This window comes from Protopterus annectens, chromosome 1.part2 (genome assembly GCF_019279795.1).
Source record: "Protopterus annectens isolate FY-2018-M chromosome 1.part2, PAN1.0, whole genome shotgun sequence".
In the NCBI taxonomy this organism is placed as follows: Eukaryota; Metazoa; Chordata; order Ceratodontiformes; family Protopteridae; genus Protopterus; species Protopterus annectens.
This window is the reverse complement of record NC_056727.1, coordinates 137272562-137292282: the sequence shown is the minus strand read 5'-3', so window position 1 is coordinate 137292282 and position 19721 is coordinate 137272562. Positions and strand designations below refer to the sequence as shown.

Genomic DNA, 19721 nt, shown 5'->3' with positions numbered 1-19721 from the left:
AACCAACTTCTAGAATGCCCTTAATGATTTGTGCAACAGAAAATGGGATGAAGAGGAAAGCACAGATTCTGGAAACACTGTATCTCTTGAAATAGGTCAGAAGACCTCCCACTTAAAATGGTCAGCATCAACAGCAAAAGTGTTTAAAACTCGCTGCCTTCAAGCCCCAGCCCTGTGACACAAAAGGACAAAGCCTTGAGTATCACTCAAGTGACCTGTTTTCAATTAGTAGCACGGATGCTAGAGGGACCAGGCAGGGCATGGGAGAATAGAATTGAGCGGCTGATGTCAGCTTACCCATCCTGAGGGGAGGGATGGAAGTGATCTGGCCTGCTACATCAGCAGTGCCTACCATTCAGCAGGAACTGACTCCTGGAAGAGGCCAAGACAGGCTCACATTAACTGTTACATGTGCCGCTGGAATCAGGAGTGATATGGTTTGAAGCATACACATACACACCAGGTCCTGCCTAGGCAGCTACTGTGAGTCATCACCTTGCTATCAACAGGGAAGGCTTAGGAGGGATGCTGCAGGGACGTCCAAAGGACTGGTACACTGGCCTGCTTCCTAATGTCCAACTCTTGCCTCCAGGTGAACAAATATACTAATAAGGTACCTAAATGGAAGCGAATGGGTTGTTGGGCTCTTGCACAGTTTAGGGATGCTGTCTCTTGCTCCTGCAATGGGAATGAAAAAAAAGAAAATCAGTGTCTACAAGGGAATTGTCTCAACTTCTTCTTTAGAAAAATCCCAATAAATAATCTTACCATGGACAGAATCAGAAATCAAAGTGAAAACAACATCAAATTCAGAAACCAAAGAGGGAGAATATTTATTTTTTACCACATTACTGTAAACAGACTGTAAGAAAGTTCACTTTTTAAAATTAACATATCTGTGAAATTCTCATACTATATTCCTACAGTTTTCTAGTCTTTTTCATTTGCAAGAGCTAGTAGTTGAAAAGTAAAATTAAGCAGTCACACTTACACAGGCAGTTTTTGAAGAAGGATTCTTTTTAGAAATGTCAATGTGAGCTGCTTCCCTGTTTTCTGATTTTGATTTATTAGGCTTAGGTGGCTCAAACAAGTTAGAAGGTGATAATACGTAAATACTCAAAGCACGGCATGAACTACCAAAATGAAAACAAGATTCAGAAAAAAATGCAGAAGCTGTGCAGACATGCACTGTATCAAAAAAGTGAAATGGTGCCCAGCATACAGAAATCACTGCAAAAAACATGTCAAAAATGAAGGACTCCTCATAAAACATTAAGACATAACTGATAAGCAGCTTAAAAGGGCAATTTCCTGTAGCCCAAATGCAATAATGAATAAAATATAAATGTTAAATACTTTAAAAATCACCATACTTAAACAGGACTGTGCCATGTTAATATTTTAAAAGGCTCAAACAGTTCAACTGTCTTTCAGGTAAATGGCCTGCCATCAGGAAGAGTATAACTTTTTAGAATGCCTTCTGTCATATAAACATGATAATAAAAGTACTTACCACAGCCAGGAACACCATAGAAAAACTATAACTGCATAAAACAAGAAAACTGGCTTGTTAGTGCAGATGCAGCGTATTTGTGCTACTAGTGACCCATGACTGACTAGAGATCTGGTAGCTGGAGGACTGACTGGGGTGAAAAGAATGAGTGGTCAATGTCAGCTATTTTCTTTACTGGAGAGAGGTTATGGGTATATACTGCAGTCAGGACACCCTGCAGTGGTGAATGGAAGGCAAGGTTCCCTATTGCTGTGCATGCAAATGTGTACAGGGATGATAATAATCTTAAGTAGTCATATTCACAGTACCTCACTGTGACATGTGCCTACCATTACTGAGAATAGTGCTTTTATTTTCCCTAACCTTTAAGACCTGTTTCAGTTAACTTCATCCATTCTTTCTTCAAATACCCATTAAATTCCCAATTTGGGGTTAAGGGGAGACACAGCCTATTCTAGAACCCAAAGGGCACAAGACTGAGGAGAATATTCTTGGCAGGATACCAGTGTACTGAAGTACACACATATACACACACCTATGAGCAATTTGGAAGACCATCATGTCACCTAAAGCATACATCTAGGAGTGAATGGGACTACCAAGCAAATATCCACAATGATACAGGACAAACAGGAAAAATGCACAAATGTTACACCAGCTGGGAACTGAACTGAAGAACCAAGTATTACAAACCAGCAACAGTAATTGCCATGCCAATGTGATGTTATCAAATTTTGCTTCATTGTTCCCCACTTTGTTACAATATAATGTTCCCTTCTTCAACTATGCAATAGTTAACTGTGGAAAGGGAATAAAGATCTGTAGCACAGGTGTGTGTATGGGGTTAGGTGAGGTGTAGAAAAACATTAAATACAACATCAAGTCTTCTGTGGCACTACTGACATCTTCACTGGAGTGCAGTAAGAAAAAGAAACAGAATATCTTTCCTGTAGGTTATTGATGTAAATCTGACATTTATTGAACATCGGTCCTCAACTGCTCATTATAATCAAATAATTGTACCAATGGAAGACCAGCTTCAGATGGCCACATACAACTAATTACACCCGAATATTACAGCTATGTAAATAGACAATGGCAAAAGGAAATAGTACACAATTTCAGTCTTGCAATTAGGAATTAAAAACACAGCCACCCTGAATAATTTCTAGAAGACTGCTGTAAATTAAACACCATCACTGTTCAGTGCACTGCCTGCAATATGAAGGACAAATAAGGCAACAATTACAGGATAACGTTCTGAACCAATTATACCTTTGGACTTAGGAGACTGCTTGGATCTGAGGCCTACAGATGGATTGCAAGTGCTGAAGTCGATAGCTGTAGTAGAGAAGGCCAAAGTTCCCATATCCTTCCTCCTGCCCCCAGAAGAAGAATCATCAGGGCCATCTAGGTGCTCCGAACTACCGGTCCACTCTCCTGCTAGGACCATGGACTGGATCAGATCATTCATGGCTGGGATGAAAATGACAGCAACTTAATCAAAATGATACAACAAACTAGATAAGCTATCCTTGTACTTTCCTTTATGTTTTTTTAATTATGGAAGCATATTATATTACATTTAACAGGCATCACAAAACAGTTTGTGTTATTATGACATAAACCAAGTTGTCGGAAAGACGCTGAAGGTTAAGTTTTTCCATTCAACTCAGGTATGCTTCCCCATTTTTAATAAAATGAAGCGGTTACAAAAGCCATGCGTATACTCATATAAAATGCAATGCATGACAAAAGCCTGGAAAAAGCTATGCTCTGATTGTGCACTGAAACAGGATGACAAAGGCAAGGCTGAAAGGAATGGAATGATGGACACCAATGGAACACTAGCACAAGCTACAGAGAAAGGGTCAATAGCCAATGCAGGCTGTTGTAGGGGCATATATTTTACTTACAATCAAAATATTTGAAGACGCTGTACTCTTGAAATGAGTGGAATTTGGAAACTTACAATACAAGAAAGCACTTTAAATAATTTGTTTACAATGGAAAGTACTAATAATCACTACCCTAATAAAAATCACATCACCCTGCCTTTAGTAGATTAAAATATATAAGCACAATTGTTCTGTGGCTTTAGATTTGTACACCAATATAAATATTTACAAATGCCAGTTTTGTACATATAGTTACAAACACATTGACTATAAAAATACATGCTATGAAGTCTAAATTATAGCTTGGAAAACAAATAAATATAAACTCTAAAATGTAACACTATGAAAACAATAATATAGAAAGCAATTTTCTAAGTGTGACATTAGGTGTGCAGCAGATCCTTCACTTCAGTCCAAATGGTGTTTTTTTATTTTTTTTAATTTCAAGTGGTACACAACGAAGGTGTCAACTGATTGCAGTACATACTAAATATGGCAATGTTACAGAAGGTCTGTCACCTCACACAACTGGGACACATACAGGGCAGACCACAGAAAGGTTAGTGCACAATTAGTAAAAAGACTGTGTAGCCATTTGCAAGAAGCTTAACTATCAGAAAATCTTACACATAGAGCGCCGGTAGAGGGCCTTCGTTTTGTCTTTATCCTTCGGTCTGTTCCTCATAAAGGGCAGCCTTTTCAGTGCAGCTATTTTTATATCATAGCATGTGATAAAATAGAATCAGGCAAGTGCAAAACAAAAGAAAAAGGAAGAGGAGGAGGAGAAAACAGATGGAAGTTAACACATGCTGAAACCAAAGGCAGAAATGAATATGTCTTCTGAGTTTCAGCTATTTGTGCAATAATACAGACTATTATATAGACACTATAGAGTGAAATGTTTAATGAAAGGTACAATTTCTGTTCAGTGACTTGTTATAAAGGGTAAGCACATCTCAAATCAACTGTACAAAAGTCATAAACTACACTACCAAAACATAAAAATATTACATAGAAACTGTAACTTTAAAATTTTAAAATGAAATAAAATAAATTTAAGCATCTTACATTGTATCTAAAAGCAGAAATGTGCTTATCTTAAACAATTTCTGACTTCTAATTAGAGATGGCTTCTTCCATAAGATATGTCGTTAGTCACAAAGAAGTACATAAAGTGACTGGGCAGAGACAATGTGGTGAGCCATACTATGCCACTTCAATGAAGCAGAGAGCTATGAAAGTCAACGGATAAAGAATGTGAACTACTTTTATTGATGTAGAAAATATTAGGACACCACTCAAAATAATTTACATTTAAAGCAAAAAGTTTCTCTGTTCTGCCTCATGTCCTTAAAACTGAGGGCAAGTTACAAGTCATAATGCTCACTCTAGTGTGCATCTGGGACAAACTAAATACTCAGAAACTTTCAGAGAACATTACTGTAAAGTAACCGCACTCCTGGTTGCCAAGATTACCAATGCTTACATTTCTATCAGGAATGCATCGAAAGTTTAACTATGATGGAGTAAATACGAGGCATTTTATAAAGTCTATTCATTTTTGACATGTTGGCCAATTACCTTCCACTACATGTACTCTCCTATTCATACAGTCTATTAGCAAAAAGATAAACTGGTGCTGGTTCTAAATAATTAATATTTTATTGCAAAGATGCTTGTAGGTTCTGATTAAAAACACTTCTGACACTGAATTTATTAAAGGAAAAAATTAGGAATTAATGAAATTATACAAGATGAGGCACATGAAATAAAATTACAACATTTTTAAATGTGCCAACCGAATGTGTACTTTTCACAAGTACATCAAATATTCAACAATACTGACTTTTAATTGAACGTTCAAAAAATATCCGTATAACATAATCACAACTAATGTAGATACTTACTGCTGTTCTTTTTGGTACCAAATGAATGACCATCATCAACAGAGCTGGAACCTACTGAAGAACTGTCTTGACTGTCATGATGGGGTAGTTGAAGAAATCCTTCACCAGATTCTGATCGGGAGGGTGAAAGGATGAGAGACCTCAAACGTTCACGATTCGCATCCTTCTTTGGTTTTATTAGTTTTCTCATTTTAACAGCAATCCAGTTACTTCTTCTACAATAACAAATTTATAAAAAACTTATGGTAATCAAGCAGACTGAAGTTTAACATTTGTATAAATTATTCTTTTATCATTTAGAACTTTTATTTAGGAATACAAAGAGCAAACAAAGCAACGTGCAACAGCAGAAGAGATGCAATAAATCAATTAAGTAAGCATGTATCAATTAACAGTAAAAAGGGGGTAAACATTATGAAAATATGAAAACTGTAATGAAATAGAGAACTGTCACTTAATACGTCTGTGCACATTAACAGGTTAAATTACAAGCAATGATTCAGAGTGTTAAAAAATCTAAACTGCTTACAGTATCTATGAAGTTTAAGGCTCTTCAGGTCTAGTTTTCAAATTTTTAAAATAAATGCAAGGGCCATACAAACCAACATTCTAAGCCATCACTAATATTTAACAGCCAGATGTTTATGCTTTCCAACAGAGGAAGTTCAATTCTGAAAGCCAAGAGGTGAAATCCACTACTCTCAAAGAATGACCCACAAGAGTGGTGGTTCCAGACTATGTGCAGATAGCCTACCTTTGACTGTCAGCACCTCCCGTGGGTATCAGAATTAACAACCACCCCAGTTTGTTTGGGAAGAACTACCAAATATGCAAAATGACAAGTGGATTTACTCTTCTGTATTTTTCAATATCTCTGGACTTGGCAAATCAACTCTAGTTATTTCAATAGGGAGCCAGGATACAAATAGTGTCACTAAGCAACACATCTTTCTTGCACTTAGTCTGTGAATGTTTTTTTCCATACAAATACTCCATTACTCCCTTAGATTCTCAAATGATTGTGAGAATTAGAGAGCAGAGATCTGTACAAAACTGATAAAGATATTGCTGGGAGTTGCCTGGAAAAGAAAAAAAAACAGTAAGAAAGGGAGAGTTATCAGGAGTAATTGCTAAACAGTCTTTAAAACAGGAAAGTGCTTATCAAATAAGGAGAATATGTCTTGCCAAGAAATTATACTCAAAGAATTCAAAATTGTCACTGTAAAGGTGAAAAATCAATTTGGTGTCTTCCGCAGTTCCAAATCTTATACCATATTCTAAGGGGCACTTATCCAAGAAATCATTTCCATAAAGACATTTCAAGATCTCCTGGATTCCAGTTCTTATTTTTACCTTCCATGTTGGCCCTGTCCTGTTGTGCATGTACAACTTCTTATTCCGATAGTAGTGAGACTGACTGCAGAACTGACTGAACTTTTAATGCCTGACATAATGGAACTGAAAGTCAGTAAGAGCTAATCCTTTTGCCCCCCTGCCCCCTATTATGAAGGAAGAGCCAAGTGATTGCTGCAAAGCTCCCCCAAAGGAGCAGTAGCATCATCACTGTAGTAGCATCCCCACAGTTGAGTTGTTTATAGAGACCACTCATGAAACATGGAAGGCATCTGTTCAAATAATTGGTTTGTCCCTGGTTGTGCATTATAACAAGAAACAACCACAAATTGATGGCCCATTCTCAAACCCTCAAAGCTTTCTGGCACAGAAAGTAGAACCTTGTTACCCTTGTATGCTGATATAACATACTATACTAAAGCCATATTGCTAGAGTATATGGTTATCGCACCTTGGAGAAGACAGTCTTAAAATGTCTGCAGGACTCTCAGGACCATGTTGTAAGACTCACATGACCATGCTTAATTGCTGTATATTGATAAGTAACTGGGCTACTTAACAGTGTACATGTTCCATGGATGGTCTGTTCCCAACAATGACCCCACCTGCCACACCAAGGCAGAAGCATCTGTGGTGAAGTGGTGTGGCAGCTGGTAGTGGGGGCAAGAAACTGGCATCCCTTTAATGGATTCTGAGTTGAAGCCACCTCTGAAGATGACTCCAGCATGATCTGGAAATTTGAATTTTCTGAGACATTAGATGGTGAAACTGTGACTAATCAAACTCCACATCTACTGAAGCACTCTCAAGTGGTATCTGGAGAGAGTTAACATCTGCAAGGATACTGCCATTAAGCCTAGAGTCATTAACACTAGGGTTGCAGTTGGTGCATCTTGTTATATGAATAGTGCCACTGCATCTTGATTGGGGTTTCCTAGCTGGTAAAAGGTTTGCAATTATTAGTTTGGAATCCAGGCGGCAACTGATAAAGGACAATGTCTGAGTTGGCTTCTGTTATAAATTGGTAGACTGATGGATGTCCATAAAGAAATGTATACCTGCAGCAAATAATGCCTTGCTTTGGAGAAAGACTCTAGTTGTCAACTAAGACTCAGTCATCCAGAAAAGGAAAGACCTTGATACCCAGTAGCCTAAAATACTGGATCTGCTGTTTGGATCTCCAGGAAGAATGGACTGCACTGCAACCACCTGAAATGTTTTTAAAACAAATCAGTTTAGGTGACTGTGATCCAGTACAGGCCTGAAGCATACCTCTCAGCCTCTTAGAGCAAGAAATCTGGACAAACCTATAAATAAAAGTGGGACAAAGGACCAAAAATAGGGACAATTTTTAAATATTGTTCCTACAAACTTAGAAAGTTGATAGAATAACAGGTTTTGCATCTTCATGAATTTTTTGAAGGGTATGAAGTCTGAAACTCAAATGCCTGTTACAATTTTTTTATTTCAATCTTTAATGATTTGCCAATAATCTGCCAGAAAGCCACAATTTTATGTAAAATGGACCAAAAATATGAGGCAAAAATATGGACATTCTGCAAAACATCTGTACAGTTGAGAGGTATGGCCTGAGTTTTTTTCTTCTTCAGTACCAAGAAAAGCCTAGAGTAATGCCAGGATCCTTTCTTGTCTGGAGGGAACTGCTAGGCTGCTCTTTTCTGTAGGAAGTTGGAAATTATTTGAATTGCTGTCATCTTTTGTCAGGGTGGAACAGCTAGTAGTTGATTAGATGGTAGTGGAGAAGTTGTGTGAAATGGGGAACTGAGAAGCCTCTGGATATGACTTCACTGATCCAACAGTCCCTGTGTGATGACCAGTCACACTTTTAGATGCAGGAAAACATAACCTTTGACCACCCGCAGATGTGGACAGCAAAGCAATCACTCAAGGTTTCTGTTTATTCCTGTGGGGAGGGCTGCAAACTCCCTGGTTTTGCAAATCACCCCCTGCCTTTCAGGCAATGTCCATTACAGCAACTCCTATGTGCACAGGGGTTACTGCCACCATGTTGCTCAAACTGGGTCTTTTGAGACTTTCTAAACCAAATATTTTTGCACCAATTTGATTCCTAGAACAGGATCTCTGCAGGGATGAGAATTCTACCCCAACAACAGTGACCATACTTCCTTCCTACTCATTCTGCCACAACCTGTCCTTCACCTTGGGTCCAAAAAAGGTGGATCCATCATATGGTACAATGGTGAAAGCCACCCTAAACTGTTCTGCAAATCCTGCTAGCTGGAGACAGGCCTGCTGCCTCAAGGCAATGCAAGACTCTGCTCACCTCGCTGCTCCATCTGAAGAACTATGTAAAGTCTCAGGAAGAGTGTGGTGACAGTATTTATGGTTACCATTTGTGACTACACCTGTCTAAGCAACTCCAAGTGGCAATTTCTTCAGGATAGCTAATGCCGTATCCATTAGATCTTTCTGAAATTTTATGTGCATCAAATAGCTGATAGCTCTGATCTAAAAGATACTTGATTCGTACCTGCTTCCCAAGGTGATCCATGACCCTGGAATTTTTATCTGGATTGCAAATCATCTGGGCTTCCTCTGGAATCCCTTTCTTGGTGGTAGCTTAGGCCTGAGGAACATGAATGGAGGACTTCCAAGATGGCTGCACATATTATCAACAGCAGTGTGAAAACAGAAAATAAAAAAAATAAAAAAAACTGGGCCAGTGAAATTGTCAGCTTGGGTAAAATTCAGTTACTGGCTGTACACTGTCTGGATGCCAACAAAGAAATTTAGAGAACATGAAAGAAAAATCAAGCTGAAAAGGTGAAGATAACACACTAGCTGGGAAGACCCCTGCAGCTGCTCAGACAAACACAGTTTAAGCATCAGCTTTGGTACAAGAGATGGCTTCCAGAAATTTAGAGGAAATAAAAATAAATGTATGCACAGGTGAATAAAATAAATTAAACACTGAAGGAATATATCAACTCAAATAACAAAAGGCTGGAAAAACAGAACATCTAGTAGTTCATTAGATGGTAGTGAAGGAGATGAACTGATTTAACATGCAAAAATCAGAGGATGACATGAAGAAAATGCTGTCCGAGTACAAAACTTCTCAAGATTGGTTTAAAAATGATAGAGTTAAAGAGCAAAGCGTGCAGAGAAAACTGGAGATTTTCTGCTGTACCAGAAAAACTGTAAGGAACAGACTGTATATTTTATGAAAGAACAAATAAGCAACTGGACTGTGTCCCACATCGGGATTTGTTAATTGAAAGGGCACATAGAGAGTATGCCCCAAACTTGGCAATGAGAAAGGAGCCAAGACCTACATTAGTACATATTAAATCATACTAGCAGAAAGAGTTGATCCCTACAAATCTGCAGCAGAATGGAAAAGTATTAAAACTTGGAAACAGCAGACTATTTCTGGAAAATAATTACTCACAGCACACTAGGCAGATGAGAACCAACTTTATCCCAGACATTATGGAGTTTCAAGAGGCCAATGTGAGACTGAAGTTGTTGTATCCAACTGTCTTCAGAATATTTTTTCCAGGAGGATCAAAGACACTTTGATGCAGAACAGGTTAAGGAGTAAATTGAGCTTTTCCAACAAAACATGAGCCAGCAAGCAGAAGGGGACTCAGATTCTCATTGTTCTGATAATACAGCTCATACGAGACTTTGCCAGGGATACTTTTATCAAATGTTCCAAAGGAAAATGCTTGAGAGAGAGAAAAAGTACAAGAGTTGACTACAAGAATCAGGAACACCTTGTTTTTCAGTCAGTGTCTAGTGTTGGGAGATGGGGATGATCAGGAAGACGACCAGCAACATGGAAATTACTGAATAAATAATAAATGGAAGACATGAAACATCAATCACTTTTGTGAAAAATGGCTTTGCAAGAAAAAGTGGCTGAGAAAGAATGGACTTTTGTTGACTTTGTTAAACTTTTGGGCAGTTTGTAAAGCATATACCTCACTTTATATCAATGTTTAAAGGCACACTAAAGAGAAAGCACAGTTGTGTACACTTACATAGATGTGGATGTTCGAGTGTATTCACTGTTGCAGTCATTACATTTGGGTTATCTGCTTGCAGTAGCCCTCAGTCTGCCTGATTAACAAAGTCTTGGGTCCTGTGTTGGACCCTTCCCTTCCTCTTCCCAAGTATAGTAAGCTAGAATTATTTACTCGTATAGCTAAGCTTCTGCAGTGATTATGATGATGAAAATAATACAGTTGTATAAGTAAACTTCCCATAACAGTACGTTTGAATGATCACTACTGCATTTGCCAATCCCTCCCTCCAGTCCTCCTCTTGTTTTTTTGGTGTGCTGTTTATGCTAGGGTGTGAATATTTATTTTTTGTTGATGTTCTTCATGTTTCACTGTTGCAGACATTACATTTGGGTAATCTGCTTGCAGTAACACTCAGTCGGCCTGATTAACAAAGTCTTGGGTCCTGTGTCTGTTGCTGTCCCTTCTTCCATGACGTCAGGTCATCAGGGGTGTAAAACATGCAGCTGACACCATTACATCAGTCTTTCTTGTCATGTGGTGCCCAAAGCAGAAGCAGTTCGCAAGTGTCTGTCAGCTGACTCCTGAAATTTACGTTTTCGAGTTTCAGAACCAAAGTCTTCAACTAAAGCTAAGTACCCCATTGGGGAAACTTTTTCTTGCTCCTTACGGATGTCAGTAAAAGTTAATAATTGCATTACTTGTGGAAAGCAAATACCTCACAAAGACTTTCACTCATTGATAAGTGGGACTAAAGCAGTCAGTGACGATGAGGCTGGAATCATAACTTAAGTCTAAGCTAAAAGGGTAGACTCTAAGATCATGACACCAGAAGTCATCAGCACTGAGGGTGACTCTGACACTGAGTGAGTTTTCAGCACTGAGGAGTCAAATACCAACTGCACCAATAAAATGAATGATCTCCAATGGGGTCTGTGCTGATCTCAGCAGCAATGCACTGATGCTGGCACACAGGGGTGTTAGGGACACTGATACCAAAGGCATTCACACCAAGGAAAACATAGCTGATGGTGCCAATAGCACAGGTTCTACAGGTGGTTACCAAACTCTAGGTCCTGAGGTGGGCCCCAGGGTAGGAGCCGAAGAAGTGGAGGGTAGAGGCTCATCTCTGGTGACCCTAGATATAGAAAAGGCAGAGATAAAACCATGTTCTGGCTGGGTCTTAAGTAAGTTTGCCATTAGTTTGTCTAAATCAAGAGCTTAAGAGGGGGCTTCACAGCAACCTAGAGGACTAAATGGACAGGGTGTAGCAAGGCTTTGACTGAAAGTACTCTGCTAAAGTGTCCTCTGAGGGGAAGTTTTCTACTCTTCTCTTTGGAACAGAGTCTACAAATTATGTTTTCTCATGGTGGACAGCTGCTGACAGTGGAGTGGCCGATGGCTCTAATGGTGCTCTAGAAGGATTTTATTCAAGAAGAGTAACAGATTCAAGTATTGGAATATTGACTGGAGAAGGTATCAGGAACATTAATTCTAACCTCCTCTGATTTCCCTTTATCCTTTCTCTTCTTTTTTATTATCTTTTTAACATCCCCTTTCAGAAGTCCCCTTCATATCTATTTCTACAGTCAAGCAGCACCTGTGAACTAAACTTCTTACATATTGAACAGTCTGCTGACAGGTGTCCCAGTATATGTCAGGCCACAAACAAATCACGAGGAATCTTCAGACCACATTTAATGCATCTGACAAATGCAGAGATCTTACCCATTTTAGCAAAGATGCAACAATCCAATAAGTCAATATTCAGTAATAAAATGATACTCTACCAGTAAAAATTCCTGCTTCCTTCACAATGATATGACCAACTACTTAGTGTGATTTTTTTTTTCTAAACATCTTTATTAAATCATCACATTTTAATCAGTGACACGGGTACACATACATTAATAGGAAACAAGCCATAGTAACAGTTTCCATTAATTTCAAGCAATACACATTTTCTTTTTAACAATTTTCATTTACTCCCAACATTTCATAAATTGCTCAATTCCTGCCTTACCTTAAACTTCCCTCCTTCTCCTGAATATTTTTCTGCATGTACTGTTCTCACAAATTATGTTTATCTTAATGTAATTTCCTTCTTCCCTTTTCTAAAGATTCTACCTCCAGTTCTTCCATTTCCTTTACAACAGTCAATAATTCAGATCCTATGTTCCAGTTAAAAAAAAATAAAAAAATTTTCCTTAATTACAATCATTTGATTCCCCAACATTTCTGACAAAGTATTCTGTAGGGAACTTTTAAAATCTGCCAACACAGGCACTAAATTACTTCTCTTGACCTTATCATCATCATCAGTTGCTAACTACTTGAGCAAAAATTCTCTTAAGTCTACTTGGGGCATAAACATACCTATGCAAAAACATTCAAGGAAAAATCCCAAACTTTCTGGACTTTGCTGCATACCTAACAGCCATAGATGTTCTCCTAATGTTTGTAAAAAACTCAAGAGGCAACACCACTGTAGCAAAGGAGACCGTTTAATTGTAACAAAACAAAACAAAATGAACTGAGCACTTTCGCGTTCCTCTGAACGCTTCATCAGACATAAGAGTACTAAATATTCTTTTAAATACACCATACACACATGCAAAATTCTGTTGTAAACCAATCACTTGTCAGATTCAATTAACTAATCAAGGAAATAAGACCATTCCCTATATATCATGCTCACTATGTACAAATAAAAATCTTACATTAAAATCCTCTCAGAAATTAGTAACATATTTATAAGTCAGCAGACATTATATAAATTCCTAAAACTACAATTTGCTAAAATAAATCGAACCAACATCATGCAAGTTCACAGAAGGGGTACTGCTACACAATACTCACTAGATGGCAGTGTGTGTTGAATAAAACTACATAAAAAATGTTAAAAAAATAAAAAGTAAACCCCTAATTTCATTGAACCAGATAGAATTAACCTTTCAAGGAGAATATGAACTTTTAAATTTTTTGATTTAATATTTTTTTATTTGTTTTTTTTTTTTTTACATTCGTTGATCTGCTATTCTACTGAGGAACCTTACCCTCTGACTGTCTGTACTATTTACTTTGATATATATATTTGTTCTCCTAACGTTACTTGTAAGTTATCTTTCCCTTCTCTTTTCAAAATCTCTTTTAACCTCCACTGACTGAATCTTATAGTTATCATGCACTATTTTAAATGCCCTACTACTAATTATTCCTTTTTATTAAACGTAGCTTCTGTTTTAGACTCAACAAAACCTCTACCAGAACTAGTCTTTCAGTTAGCATTCCCTATCCCTTTCTCTTTTGCTGATACTTTATTAGAAGCTCCTTGTAGGAAAGGCAGTCTCTTACCTGCAGTCCAAACTTTTGCTTAGCTACATCCGACTCTATTACTTTTCCCTCCTCAATTATTTTCTTCTACCACATTTTTTTTTTGTTGATTCCTCCAATAAATCCCAGACCCCTCCTGCCTGTTTTTCCATATCCCAGCCTTACAGTCATACCAACTGGCAAAAATCTCCTTTCTCCATTCCTATGTTAGTTTAGTTCTTAGAATACTTTTCTGCAACTTTATGAAAATATTCTGCATACACGTGGTTATTCTCCTTTAGGATCTACATCTAAAATCCTGCTCTCTCCTTACTTCTCAATTATCTCCCTCAATTTCATAATCATCTCTTTCTACTTTGGTATATAATCTTCTGATTGAATGATTGAATTATGTATTTAAGCCTCAACTGCATAGCTCTAAAATATCCCTTCAAATCAGGTGACTAAATCACCTTGTTCTTCGGTAAGAATCAGCTTATCCCACATAATGCTTGTCTTCTTCCCTTCCCAAATAAACTCCTTCAACTCTATTAGTTATCATCCACAACTTCTCCTCAGAGGTTAATTAAAATATGCCTTATCCATACAAAGGGACTAAAACATTTTCATTGCTTGCATCTTACTAACCATATCATTAATTAAAAGCTTCCAGCTTCGCATTTTTTTGTATCATCTTTTCCTTAGTCCCTTCCCACATATTCTTAGCTACCATAACAGAATCATGTTCAATATATACCCACATACTTAATCTTATGTCCCCATAAATATTTGTTTTGATGAACCAATTCAAGTGTGGGTACACAGTTTACCACTACAGCTTTTATTTTACCTTTGTATCTCTAAAAGACTTGAAACCATTACAAAATGATTGACAACACTGAAACATCCCTTTCTGGAATATCAAGTACAAAATAATATTAACTTTTTCTACAACACCAAACATATTTTTCTGGCTTTATCAAGTCAACGGTTTACTACTGAATTGGCGAAGTCCCTGTGCTCGATCGGCATTTGGTCGAAACATATCATCTGCAACTAACATTTCTTGATTACCATACCAGTTTCATCCTTAAATCTGAATCTCAATTTTCTTTGATAAGGGCTCTAAAATATAAAGTAAATAATAAAGAGGAAAATGGACATTCTTGCCATCTTATAGGAGAGGAACCCCCCTACCTTAACCATTGCCTCCAACCCCTCATACAACTTCCATATTAACCTATTTGTTCTGATCAGAAATGCAAACCACTACTACTGACTTACTCAAAGTCCCAGCTTTGCCCTGCTCATAAAACTTCAGTTGATGCTATGGAATGCTTTCTCTACATCAAGACCCACCAGCAATAGCAGCGTTTTCTAACTTTGCTTCCCTCTGGATCATCAGTGTTCTATTAATGTTGTCAAATGTTTGCTTCTCCTCCACAAAACCACAATGATCCTCATCTATGAATTTTGGCAACAAGTTTGACATTCGTTTAGCTAGTACAGACATAAAAACGTTATAATTGTGATTTGAAATTGAAATGAGTCTGTATGAAGCTAAGTCTGAAAGTCCTTACTCTCTTTGGGTAATACAGCTGCCATAGCTTTCTTCCAATGTGCTGCTGCTCCCCCCTCCCCCCGATTAAATACTGTTAAACAAAACATTCCAGATCTGTATCACTTTCTTCTCTCCTAAATTCCAAGCTTCCAAAGGAATGCCAACTGTTCCTGGCGACAACCCTGTCGGTTAGTTACACATCACTGTTTTTATCACATCTCTTCCTAATTGTAAATATTAATTCTTGGGCTTCACCTTCCTGTAATCTTAGAATTACTAAATCTTCCATAAATATTTCCATTTGTGCCTTTTTTGATTCCCCATTCCTATGCTATATACAAAATTTCAGAAAATTTCTAAAATATCTCTAATACTATAGGATCTCTTTCTTTTTCTCGTCATAGATTCCCAAAGTTTGGTGGCAACCCTTTCTACAGTCTGCTACCTAGGCCCCTAGGCCACCGTGCTAAAAGTTTCTGTGCTTTGGTGTTGTTATAAGAAATTATTGCTAAACAGCAATCTTTTTAAATTCTTGTATATTATTCAAAATCCTCTCATTTCCCTTTAGCACTTTAGTAGCTCCTCTTGTTCTGTGAGATTACCTGTTATGCAATACTACAACTTTTGTCAGCCCCTTTAAATAATTACTGTTTTGTCTTTCTCATATCTCTCACTACCATGTTTTTAAACTCCATTATCTTTTTATCCCACTCACTAGCTATCTCTACTGAATAAATTTTCTCTAACTACTCTCAAATCATTTCCACTACACATTTTTCTCTTTTTAACAGGTAAGTAGGAATGGTCTTATTTTTATTATATTATCCTGCATTTGTATCTCACTTTTTGTGTTATACAATCTGAAATAATTATTGGATGTGCAACACAACTTTCCATTAAATACACATGCTCCTTTAAAATATAATTTCTGTTCAGTCTAGCCCAGTCACTGTACCTTGAGAAATAATATGCAAATTATGTTATATTTCCAGCTACTGAATTCACACCTTCCATACCAAATACTCTCATATTCGTTTTCAGAAATCTACCCTCCTTTCTTATGTTTTCCCCTCTAGGTCTCCCTGATACATCATCACTTTTGCAAATCAATTTCCAGTACCCAATCACAAATAATATTCCTAGCTGAAAGTTTAATTCTCCCAAAATTATCTTAAGCTCCACAACAGTAGTTTTATGTAGAATGTAAAAAATATGCCAGTATAATTATCCTTCCCTTCCAATAATCCCTTACTACCACAAAACTACCATTAGTGTCTTTCTTTTACTCTTCTATCACTAGAGACCCTCTAGCAATCCGCCTCTTTTTTCCCTTAATTTCTGATAGTCTGCTGAATGCTCATGCAGAAATCCTTTGTCAAATTCACATGCTTGCTTCTATGCAAATGGGTACATTGTAACCTTATTTGCACTTCTTAATATAATTCAATAATATTTGTTTTTGTCTACACCTGTAACTAATTTCCTTTCCATGTCAATACTGATAGTGCACCGATTATAATAAAAGGCTACTATACCTATTACATATGACAGAATGTATACTTTCAACTTTTAGCTTACATGCACACACTAATGTTTGGCAAGCTGATTTCTTACATAGCACACTCTTTTTATTTCCACTTGAACCCATGTCTCATTTTTAAGACTTTTAGCTTCAATAAAACCACTCAAAAAAACAAAACAGATTTTCAGAACCCCATACCCTTTTAACTTAGAACAAACACACAAAACAATGCACATTTTCAAAAAATGAAGTTAACCCCTCCAGAGAGGACAAAGTATTGAAAATCAAAAGCTGTACAGACAGGCATTGCCTAATCTAAAAGTAAGGTTATCTGTGCTAAGAACACGTTAGAGTCTGTGTTCCCACCTACATTGACTGCTAAATATTCTATTCTTATCTCTATCCCCTATCATATGTGAAAAAAAAGCAGCTTGCATGTTTTCAGTTAGCATTAACTTGTAGTCCTAAAAAGTGCACTAGCTACCTTTGAATAAACTAAAGTGTGCACTGTTGCATTAAATGCATTAAAATACTAAGGCTGCTACGGGAACAACTTCTTACATAACTTAAAGTTAATATTATAGAACTGCTTGCCAATGTACTTTTAAATGTTAACTACACTACACCTTGTACAGTTCACTCAGCACACACTGTTCGTATCTCTCAAGATTAACTGCGTGCACCTGCAGACTGCACATCTCCACATAAAATATTTAGCAATGGACCAAGAATAATAACTTTAAAAATGCATTAAATAATGTCTGTAGATTTCATGCAGTACACACTGTTCATATCTCTCATGAGTAACTGCTTGCACCTGTACACTTCTTGTCTCCAATGGAAAGAATCTATTAATGGAAAAAACGAATGACTTTACAAATGCAAGGTGAGACTATCACGTCCCATGCGTTTCTCATCATTTTGTCTTATTTTTCAAACCTATTTACTTGAACAAATGTCTACAGCTTAAACTAAGCATATTCACCATGATGTCCTTCTCTATAAAAAAAAATGGGAAATTATCTTAATTCTACATATATGATTAATAATTTTACATTCCTCCATCCAGTAGCCCAAATCACATTACACTAATTTTAACATGGCTTTTACAGTGTAAATACTGACTACATTACAACTAAGAAAAACTTTCTCACTTTAATGTCTTTAACATATTCAGCAGTCAAAGATAGGATTTCATTTACATCACATTTAAAATATCTATGACTGTCAACTATACAGACTTGCTTTACAATAGAACATGCATAGTATATTATGAACATTTTATTCACATATCAATAATAAAAAACATATTTTTACTTACTGCTAATTCTACAGTTCCTTCCAAACATTAATGACATGGGGGCATACTTTCCACTTCCATCACTAGTCTAACACAGCCAAAAAATGAGACACTTTCAGCCACTTCTTCTTACACAGCCTCATTTCCCATCTAATCCTACATCTGATGTGACTAGTGCTTTACAGTCTCCCATTTATTCACTAGTTTTACAGTGTTGCTGGTCTTCCTGATCATCTCCATCTCCTAAAGCCAGTCTCTGGCTCAAGTCTAAAGGACTACTGATTCTTCCAGTCAGCTCCTGGGCTAGTTTAATGTCACTTGAAGCATTTACCTTTGGTAAATGGAAAATGTTTTTATTGTTAGAAGATGGAAATGCAGAGTCCTGTTCTGCTTACTAGAGCTCTCTCTTTGTTGGATAAACTTTTTTTTTTTAATTTCCTTCTTAAACTTTTTCTGTATCTAAAAACATACTGGATCCTCTAAAAAAAATATTGTGAGGATGACTGGGTACAGCAGCTGTCATGCCTGCCTCTCAACATTCCCTGATCACTAAAATAAACTTACTTCTCTAGTGGCTGGTGTATATAGTGAATAATCATTTGCCACAAACACACTGCTGTCCCCAAATTTTAACACTTTTTCCTTCTGTCAGTATTGTCAGGAAAAGCTCTTTCTGCTAGTATGACTGTATCTTTACTAACATATGTCTTGTCTCTTTTCTGATGGCCAGATTTGAAGCATATACTTGCTTATCAATGCCTACTGCGAAACACCACTCTAGTTGCTTAGTTGTACTTTCAGAAAACTAATGCAGTCTTTTCTTTCCAGTTTCTCTGGTACAGCGGAAAATTTCAGGTTTTCTCTGCATGCACCATCTTCTAACACTGACATTTTTGAAACAGCTCTTCTTGAGAAGCGTCATACTCAGTGAGCCATTTCATCCTGATTTTTTAGATCTTTATAAGTTCATTTGAATAGCTAATTAAGGCTACTTCTATTTTTCCCAAACTTTTGTTGACTATTTATTCCTTCAAGGTTTTGCTTATTTGAAACACTTCTTAGTACATTTTATTCAGTTCTTCGTCTAAATTACTGAAGCCATCTCCTGTACCAACGCTGAAACCTGAACTGCTTTTTGCTGAAAATCAATAAAATTCTTTTCCAGAGTTGTAGTTGTTCTTCTCTGGTTGATTTGCTTTCTTACTTTCTCCAGTTTTTTTTTTCTTTGCTGCTGCCCATACACAATGTAATTGCTAGCTAGTAACTGAATTTTATTTAAATTACTAGCATTTACTATCTTTTTGCACAGTTTTTCCATTTTCACACCGGAAAAGCTCAATTCAAC

The 19721-nt window shown here is 37.0% G+C and overlaps 1 protein-coding gene across 4 annotated transcripts in view; it reads right to left on the bottom strand.

Moving 5' to 3' along the window:
• Nucleotides 1–19721, bottom strand: part of CCDC88A (coiled-coil domain containing 88A) — a 4373054-nt gene that overhangs the window by 825107 nt on the left and 3528226 nt on the right. For 3 of the 4 annotated variants that reach the window (XM_044055285.1, XM_044055303.1, XM_044055313.1), the window contains exons 25-27: nt 5319–5533; nt 4039–4119; nt 2789–2989 (exon numbers count right to left, since the gene is read on the bottom strand). In XM_044055285.1, coding sequence (XP_043911220.1) covers nt 2789–2989; nt 4039–4119; nt 5319–5533 — 497 coding nt within the window. The remainder of the gene's footprint in view (nt 1–2788; nt 2990–4038; nt 4120–5318; nt 5534–19721) is intronic. The other variant, XM_044055294.1, reaches the window with a different exon arrangement.